The 9,143-nt window shown below is 32.2% G+C and overlaps 1 protein-coding gene and 1 long non-coding RNA gene across 2 annotated transcripts in view; one reads left to right on the top strand and one right to left on the bottom strand.

The window, feature by feature from the left end:
• Positions 1-9,143, top strand: part of LOC139424999 (uncharacterized) — a 45,815-nt gene that overhangs the window by 30,433 nt on the left and 6,239 nt on the right. The window lies entirely within an intron of this gene.
• Positions 2,660-9,143, bottom strand: part of LOC107446889 (major facilitator superfamily domain-containing protein 6) — a gene marked incomplete at its 3' end in the record, with an annotated part of 19,004 nt that continues 12,520 nt past the window's right edge. The window contains 4 exon segments of the mRNA XM_043038997.2: positions 2,660-2,824; positions 3,837-5,213; positions 5,795-5,894; positions 7,288-7,535. Of these exon segments, the coding sequence (XP_042894931.1) occupies positions 2,660-2,824; positions 3,837-5,213; positions 5,795-5,894; positions 7,288-7,416 (1,771 nt within the window).

Here is a 9,143-nt window from a genome sequence, read left to right as displayed (position 1 = left end):
TTTTCGGAAGTAACAATTTCGTTTTCACACGAGTTCTTTTTCAAATTATCTAAGGAACGTTTAGCTTTTAATTGAATTCTCAAAGCTTTTTCTCTGTATTCTTCAACGGAATTATATTCAGTTTCGAATTCTTTTTCATCTTGCAAACTATCTAAATAACTATTATGAGTTATTTCCAAAATGTCTACCTTTTGTTTAAATAAACAAAGATCCGTTTCAATTTCGTCATACGTCACACTATCGCCAATTAATAAATTTTCTAGTTTCTTGTAGGCCTTAGTAAATGAAGCTCTTTGAGCGGTTTTATTTCTTTTTATTATTTCCATTTTTACTATCTTAATATCAAATTCTTAGTTTCTAAAACTATCGATTCTAAGCACATATAAATTACCGTTCTGGTATCAAATATTCAAATAAATATATATATATTTCAAATCTTCAAAAGTATTCAAATTGTCAAATATTTAATCTTCAAAATGGAAATTAATAAATCTTCGCCTACCTTTCTTACCAATCCTTAAGACAAGGCCGCCCACCCGGGGGCGCCAGAAATGTCGTTCCTAACCGGATTGACTGTGTTTGTGAGAGGCATCTTGTCTATTGATTGATAACGTTTAAAAACAGGCAAAACAAAACATTTATTTTAAATAAAAAACAACAAAAAACAAAACAAAACACAGCGTTCCAAAGATATTTCAAAAAGCCAATTCAACGATATTTCCAGTTCTCTCTTTTTTCTCTTGCCATACTCAGAGTAACCTACATATTTTGAATACTTTTGGTGGCGCAAACTAATTGGAGTTAGTGTTTGCCGCAACACCCCATGTGCGTATCGAACCTGGTTGTCATGGCTGAACCGAACACTGAATCTATGAATGCCAGGATTTACCTACGATGGCGTCACTTTCAGGTATCCAATTATAAATAAACTAAATACGTAGTTTCAGATAACATTAGTAATACTAATTTGGGTGATGTAGCCACCACATGCCATCTATTCAGGTTGATTCGTGTGCTTACCTGATATAACGAATAAAACATTACTAATTATTAAATACTTTGTTAATAGAATAGTAAACTAACCCATTTTATATTTTAATTTGAACGGGAGCAAATAATGATCAATAAATATCACAAATGCTGGGTAAGTTTTGATCAATTAGATAATTAAACTCAATTAATTAGTAATTAGCTTTAAACAAAATAAATGAAGGAATAAAATATTGCATACTTAATTTAGTTACTTTATCTTTTATACTTCTGCAAATATTCATTTTCAATTTTGCATTTTTTGTTCAAATTTTAACACATGGGACATTACATTCAGAGAAAATAAATTTTAAACATTATGTTGGAGACAAAATGTTTTCGGTTACGACTGCCTTCGAATTTAAAATGATTCTTCTAAACTGTATAAAAGTTAATGTACAGCATCAAGAAGCTCAAAGTTAATTTAATGCTTCAATTTTATTGAAAATTCGTGCAAGAATAAAACAATTAATAATGATAAAGTTAGCAATATCATTAAAAATTGATTAAAAATAAATTTAAAAAAAAATTTATTTCAAAAGTTTGCTTAATTAAAGCTAACCGTTAAAATTTAAATTTTTAATCAGGGTATGCGAATCATCAGGGTCAAAAATCATTTCTTCATGTATTTTACTTATTTAAAAACGATGCACTTAAAATTTTTTATGTTTGGGTTTAAAAAATATTGGTATTTGGCCATGTCTGACGTCTAGTTTGACTTGTTTCACCTTTTAAATATAGAAATCAAATTTAACATTAATTAATTATTATAAGAAATTATAAAAGAAGTTAAATTAAACATATTTTACATATACTGGTGGACAAAATTAAGAGATGGAAAGCATTTTAGCACATTCATTCGCACTTACAAGATTCCTGCACACCGCTCCACGTGCTTGACAATTTTTCCGTGAGTGCCCAGGGGTACAGGCAGGAGGTCCTAAAGCCCTACGTGCGTCTTTTCAAGGGCACTGTTGGCCCTGAATTCATTTTTATGAACGACAATGCGCGACCACATAGGGCTCTCATGGTTGATGAGTATCTGGAAAGCGAGGATATTCAACGAATGGATTGGCCAGTCAAATCCCCTGACCTGAATCCCATTGAACATGCTTGGGATGCTCTTGGGAGAGCTATTGCGATACGCCAGCCTCCCCCAGAACCATTCTGGAGTTAAAAATTGCTCTGGTGGAAGAATGGGAGGGTCTTCCACAAGTCCTCCTTAACTCCCTTATTAATAGCATGCATACTCGTTGTGTATGCTGTCTGTCTGTCAGGGGTGACCATACGCCATACTACAGGAAACACACACTGTACAAGTCTCACTTTTATTGTCATCTTTCATCCTTAAGTTCAGACTACATTGGATTTATTGGCAATAGGTCTTGCCAGTGCATGACGCTTTCATTTTTGTTTTGCATACTTTATTATCATGGAATAAGCTATATCCATACCAAATTTCATTTATTTATATTCAGTATTTTTTGAGATATTTGGGAAAATGTCTTCCATCTCTTAATTTTGTCCACCAGTGTATTTTAGAGCATATCTTTTAACATATTTTAAATCCAGAATTTTTCCTAGTTTTCAGTAATTTTAATAAAAATATCACTCAAATGCAGCAAGATACCTTTTGGCTCAGGGTATTTGACGCTGAAACACTTTCTCCTGATGATGAGATAAATTGAATAGATAACAGCGCAACAGGTACAGATGATTGCAACCACTCGAAATGCTACTCTTCCATTGAAAGTATCCATGATAAAACCGCCAATTAAACCGCCAGTGGTCTTTCCTAAAAACGATATTGAAAGAAAAAGTAAAAGATAAGTAGTAAATAAAATTTGGGTGGTAAATGAGAACTTGATAAAACAAGAATATTTATATCCTTAATATTAGCAAGAGTATATTACCCTCTTAGCACGAATGTTATGATATGCGCAAGATATTTTAAAGTTTTCTTGGTTCGTTTATTGTGTGAAAAAGCATTAAGCTGTCTTGTAAACGCTTCTTTTAATATTCTTAGATTTGTTTAAGAAAAATGTCTTTTAATAGACACGGAATCATAGATATCAAAAATTATAGGAAACCTTTCTTCTTTTACAAGGAAGAGTTTGCGTTTAACTACAAAACTCATTGTTTTAATTCAAAACAATTTCTGCATTGAGTAGAATCTCAGTTTTCGAAAATTTAAGGAGATAATTTTATTAAGTTTCTGCTTTTATTTTTATGAAAAGATTTTCCTATATTTATGCATTTAGTTCTCATTGTATTTTTTCAAAATAAATAAAATTACTAACTTGTAAGAGTAAATAAAATATCAGCAAATTTTTTCAACAAAATTTCACTACTTATATATTTATACATTTTTATTTATTTATTTTTTTTTCTATTCGTTTGAGTAGAATTAGAATAAGCATATATAACTCTGCCATGGAAATTTACGGAATGTACCTATTTTAATGTGACAAAGTGATTCAATATTTCGAATATTTTTTACTTCCAATTATTCAAAACTATTCTAACTATTCATTTTTACTTCTAATTATATATTATTCAAAATTGATATTAGAAATCGTATTCGAAATCGGTCAGATTCTATTGTTTACTAAAAGTTCAAAGTAAATTCCATCCCGTTTAACTTATTTGAAGTTGGTATGTTTTAAACGTAAGTTATAGAAAAATTAATGTTTGCAATATTATACTATTTTCTGTAAAATAATCCTCATTTTATTCTCTACGTCTCTAAGAAATAAACCAAGTAATTAACTTTTTATCGCATAGTAGTACACTTGGAGTTACTTTACCCAAATGATAATGAATAGAACCAGCAATAGAAATTACAGTCGCTGTCATTCCTTCAGGAGCTATCTCATGACTGTGTAAGACAACAGCAACCCACAGCAAATGATATGTCAACACATTAGTGGATTCCAATATAAGAGAAAGCCAGGGATCATACAGTATCGAATAGCCAATAGAGTTAATTACATACCCTACCAGACCCAATATGAATATCTGAGTAGCGCCTATCTTTCTAACCCACCAACTGGAAGTTAAAAGAAAAGGAAGCCCATATAAAGCACTGACAGCTGGGATGAGGCCCATTAAAATACTGGAGGCTTTCATTTCCTCCAAGTACCAGAAGAGAAAGTTTTTTGTGTAACTCCAGGCTGTCCCGAGAGTAAAAACGACAAGAGCGAACGAAACAACGTCTGGGTTTTTCAATAAAGTTAATGTTTTCTTCCCCAATTTCTTTCCTGGAGTGTTGATTCGAACATCCAGTTTCGTAACGATGAGCAGGATAAGTAGGAGGATTGCAAAGTAGAAGTAAAACGCCGAATTGTAGTTCCTCTCTCCACCTTTGGGTGTCGTAACTTTTACAATATAGCCCGCAATCGGGGTGATGATTAGGACACCTGCTATGGAAAAAAATCGTTCTCTACCAAAGTCAGAATTGTGTTCTTTTACTAAAGACATAGATGTCACATCCATGAAGCGATAACAATTCGAATAAACGACCATGAGTAAGATGTAGAGCACCATGCTGACCATCATTAACAAATCTCTATCGCTCACTTCTTCAGAGCACTTGACACCAGAGTTCACGTAACAGGACACTCGGCAATACATTTTGTGTGGGACATCGCACCAGGAGTACGTCTCATTCTCACGGGACATGTAACTGACATTGTAATAGCAACGATCCTTAACTTGGGAAGATCCGTTGACGTGGATGGACAGGGAAAAATTTCGCCGCTCTTCTTTTCCGGCAAAAATGTCGCAGATCAAGTTCTGCCCGTTGCAGTGTTCGGTGACGTTTTCAGGGCATTGCACATTGCAGGAATTCACTTCGATGATGTCTTCCACAACGTCGCAGCTCGTCTTGGTGATGAGCCTGTCGAATTGCTTAGGGTGGCATTTGAGGTTGATGGGCTGGGAATCGCAGTTCACCACGTCCATTTTGGGAATGAGGAGAATGCTTATGAGGATAAGCATCGTGAGGATGAGGTTGAAAACCAATACTGGTTTGGATCTTCCTATTTTGTCCGCAACGACTCCAGATAGGAGAGTTCCAAGAAATTGGGCAACTGGTGATATTATGAATACTATGGATATTTCTCCCAACGAAATTCCTTGTTGTTTGAAGTAGACTGTTATAAATGGTCCTAGAAAAGCTCCAGCTGTAAATAAAATCAATGAATTGTAAATAAAATTATCTAATATGTTCGATTAATTATAACATATGAAATTTTTCAACTAAAATAAATAAAAAGATCAGTTGAAATATCAGTAAATTGTAACGGCAAATACTGGCAAAGAGTTTCAAAGATTAACATACAGTGTTTTAACAAAAAGAAGAGCGGAATATTTAGTAAATGTTTCAATTAATAATTTATTCGAAGACTTAACTTACTTCATTTTATTTTATTTATATTTATTTACTATATTTAGTTTATGAATAATTTGTTTTACTAGAGAGTTACTAAAGTATTGATCTAATGTAGTTGTACATACATAATTATGTGTATAAGGAATTGGTTAGCAAATAATTAAACAACAAATTGGAAGATTAATTTTCCTATTCATACTTAATAAGCTTGCAGTATTTGTTTTTAAAGTGTAACTGGTGCATTTTTAATTACAAAATAGTACATTTATACTTAATTTTGTACTTATATTACGTCTTGGATGATGCTCTTAGGCAGTGGTAAAAAAAATAAGTTAAAAATTGAAAATATTTTTTTAACTTGAATGTACTTACCTCCAAACCAAAAGAAAAGCATCAGTTTCAAAGGAATTAGAGGCTTGTAGATGCATATTGAAAAATCCTTATAAAGTCTTATCGTAAAATTTAAGTCTTTCTGAAATGATATTTAAAAAAATTAGTCAGTAATAAAAATTTGAAAGAAAATACTGTCAAGCTTTAAAAGATTGCAAAGAAATAAAGGAACAAAATATTTCACTACGCTTCGCTGCATATATGAAACGAAATGTATCCCTTCAATGTTTTTATAATTTGACTTAATATAAAGATTAGTTTTTCTTCAAAATTTACTATCTACGTAGCTGGTGAAATGCTTAAAACTATAATGAGTATAATTTTATAATATAAAATGCTGATCTGAAATCAACAACGACAACTCAAAATACATTTACAGAGTCCATCTAGAAGAAATAATTTAGATCAATTTTTAAGATTATCTATCATTATTTTATTTTTTACATCTTGACATGTTTTCCATAAATCAGATGCAACATATTTTATTGTATGACTCGAAAAAGTAGCAAAGTAAATTACGAGCTGCAATAAGTTTTTCATTGGAGGCGCGTGGGTGATGCATTTGGTAAAGGCCGGGGGTCGTGAGTTTGATCCTGATACCCGATTAAACAATCGGCGTGCAAAACGCAACGAGGTACATATTAAATCTGTCGTGTCGAAAGTCCTTATCGTTAGTTGCGATGTGGAAGTTTGGAGAGAGGAATACCAGCTGAGACGTTGTCCACGTCGTCTTATCGAGGTCGAAAAAACGTGGCTTTCCTACCATGGCTGTTAAAAGATAGAAGCCAGAAAAACGGGGCTAGGTGCTTTTTAATGCTTAGGTTGTGTCGTGTAGTTTTCGTTGATGATCCTCCAGCAAATTGATAGTAATTCAGTCTGGCTCAAAGATATTTTGCAATTGGTATATAATACGCCCGTGAAATCGGTTATAAATAAGTAAACAATTATTGCTTATTATGTTTAAATAATTCTGCTTTTACACACTTTCAAATATTATCAGTAGCAATATTCGTACTCACATGCACAGAAACGTTGCTTGAATGTAAATTAACTCTAAATAAAAATAGCGTTTTTCAAACTTTATAAGACATACACAACTGTCAAAAGATAGCGCCTGTTTTCAATAACTGCAAAAGAAGGAGACGGTCCAATTGGAGTAACCTTTTCCTTTATTCAACTTTCTTACTTTTACCGTGAACTCATTCCTGTTGTAAAAGTAGGAAACCCTTAAAATTAAGTTGTGTCAAAAAACTCACACTTATCATTTATATATCGATGCTTCGTATTTAAGTTAACAATTTGGCATACGGGAAATGTAATTCGTTAACTTGTAATGCAATTTTCAAAAAAAAAAATAATAATTTTTGAAATTTAAAATTATATACCAATTGAACAACATGACATCGAAGATTTAATACTTTAATAGTCAGAACAATCAGCAAATATCAAAGATTTTTGTGAACTTATCTGTTAACCTCAGATTTATTGTTTTGAATTTCGGTTGAAGGCTTTTCCGCTGTGATACTATAAACTCCAGCTGAAGTTGAAGTTTCAGATTCTTGACTGATGGTTCGCTTCTTAGTGAATTGAATCATCCCATTCATAAGTGAAAACTTATCTTTTTCTGAATATCAACAGTTGTCTCTGTCCACCTCAAACCGACGGTCGATGCCATGAGCGGTGCATGACGAATCCATAATGAATGCAAGGTTGAGTGACAATCCTATTAAAATGTAACATTTGTCAGAATGAGGACAGTTTTAAAGCGCGTTTGACTCATGCAAACTATTATAAAGTATTAAATGTTTTTATTTCCAATTAAAAGTCGCAATATTAAACTATTTTTACTTAAAAGATATTCAATAAAATTCTTTCCACTTTTATTTTTCAGGACAAAAATCTCTCTATTCTAAAAAAAAGTTTTTGCAGTTAATTTTGTCCCCTGAAAAACTTTTTAACTACGTGATGAAAATCTAAGATTAAGGAATCAATTCATTCAGAATCTTTCAGGGAAGACATTTAGGGCATTCAAATCTTTTACATAATTTTAAATTTTTATTTATTTTAGTTTTAAAGCACGATTTTGCAGTTAATAATGAAGAATAACCGCCGTTCACAACAGCCAATCACATGTCTGAAAACGGCAAGCTTAAAAAAGCGATTTACAAGTCTGAATTTTCTTTTTCAGAGATGCAACCAATCACAAAATAGTTAGAATTTCATTCTTCAGTTTTACAACATCTCAACTTATTTCGTATTGATATATTGATTAATCTGATTATTTGTTTTCTAAAACGTTAATTCGTAAGTTTAATCTGGTTTTAAATCTTAATTCGATTTGTTTATTTACAAGTAATGCCTAAAAAGAAAAGACCTAACATTACTAAAAAGTCGCAACTCAATGCGAAAGCTAATCGAAAGCGGGAAAAACGTAAACTTCATAGTATAGAAGAAAATAATGCTCTTTTGCTTATACAACCTAATGATGATTCAACTAACAAAAAAAAAGTTAAACTAACAAAGGTTGAGCTAAAAGAGAATGTGTGTAATTGCTACACAGTCGCAACAACATCGACTTTCATTTGCCCACATCAAACCAGACCTGTAAATACAGAAAATGTGGTTGGAATGCACACTGTACCAATTCGCTTTCGCAATGTTGACAATGATATGGACCAAAATCCTAATCCACCTATTTTAAAATCAAAACAACATGAGTTTGCTGGTGATTTATCGAAATTGTTACCTATCAAAGTGGCAAAACATAGTCTTGGCAAAATGTTTTCAAAATGCAGTTATTGTGGAGCTTTGAGATTTGCTTCTGCAAAAGGGCGCTCTGTTAATTCTTGCTGCCATAATGATAACATACATATACCTCCGCTGCATGAATATCCTTTATTTTTGAAAAACTTACTTCTTTCTGATGAGCAAGAAGCAAAATTATTTAGGCAAAATATCCGTGTATACAATTCATCATTTGCGTTTGCCACTTTTAGTGCTAAATTTCTTCAAGATGAAAGCAGAGGTCCACCGTTGATAAAAATTCAAGGACAAGTATATCACCATGCGACAACATCCCTAAATTCAGCAACCAATGCTCCAAGGAATGGACAAATATATATTTATGACAGTGTTGAGGAGGCTATTAAACTACGCATGAATTTAGACAATCTTCAGTTGACAAGGCATATTGAAAAATTATTAAGGGAAGTCAATCCATATGCACAGAAATATCGGATGCTCAGAGATTTAACTATTCATGATAGTGAATTTGTTTTACAATTTCAAAGATTTATATTCGATGATAAAAGAAGATACAATAAACCTACTT

The sequence above is a fragment of the Parasteatoda tepidariorum genome, chromosome 2 (assembly GCF_043381705.1).
Source record: "Parasteatoda tepidariorum isolate YZ-2023 chromosome 2, CAS_Ptep_4.0, whole genome shotgun sequence".
Taxonomy (NCBI): domain Eukaryota; kingdom Metazoa; phylum Arthropoda; class Arachnida; order Araneae; family Theridiidae; genus Parasteatoda; species Parasteatoda tepidariorum.
The sequence above is the reverse complement of the archived record's forward strand: the minus strand, read 5'-3'. Positions and strand labels throughout refer to the sequence as shown.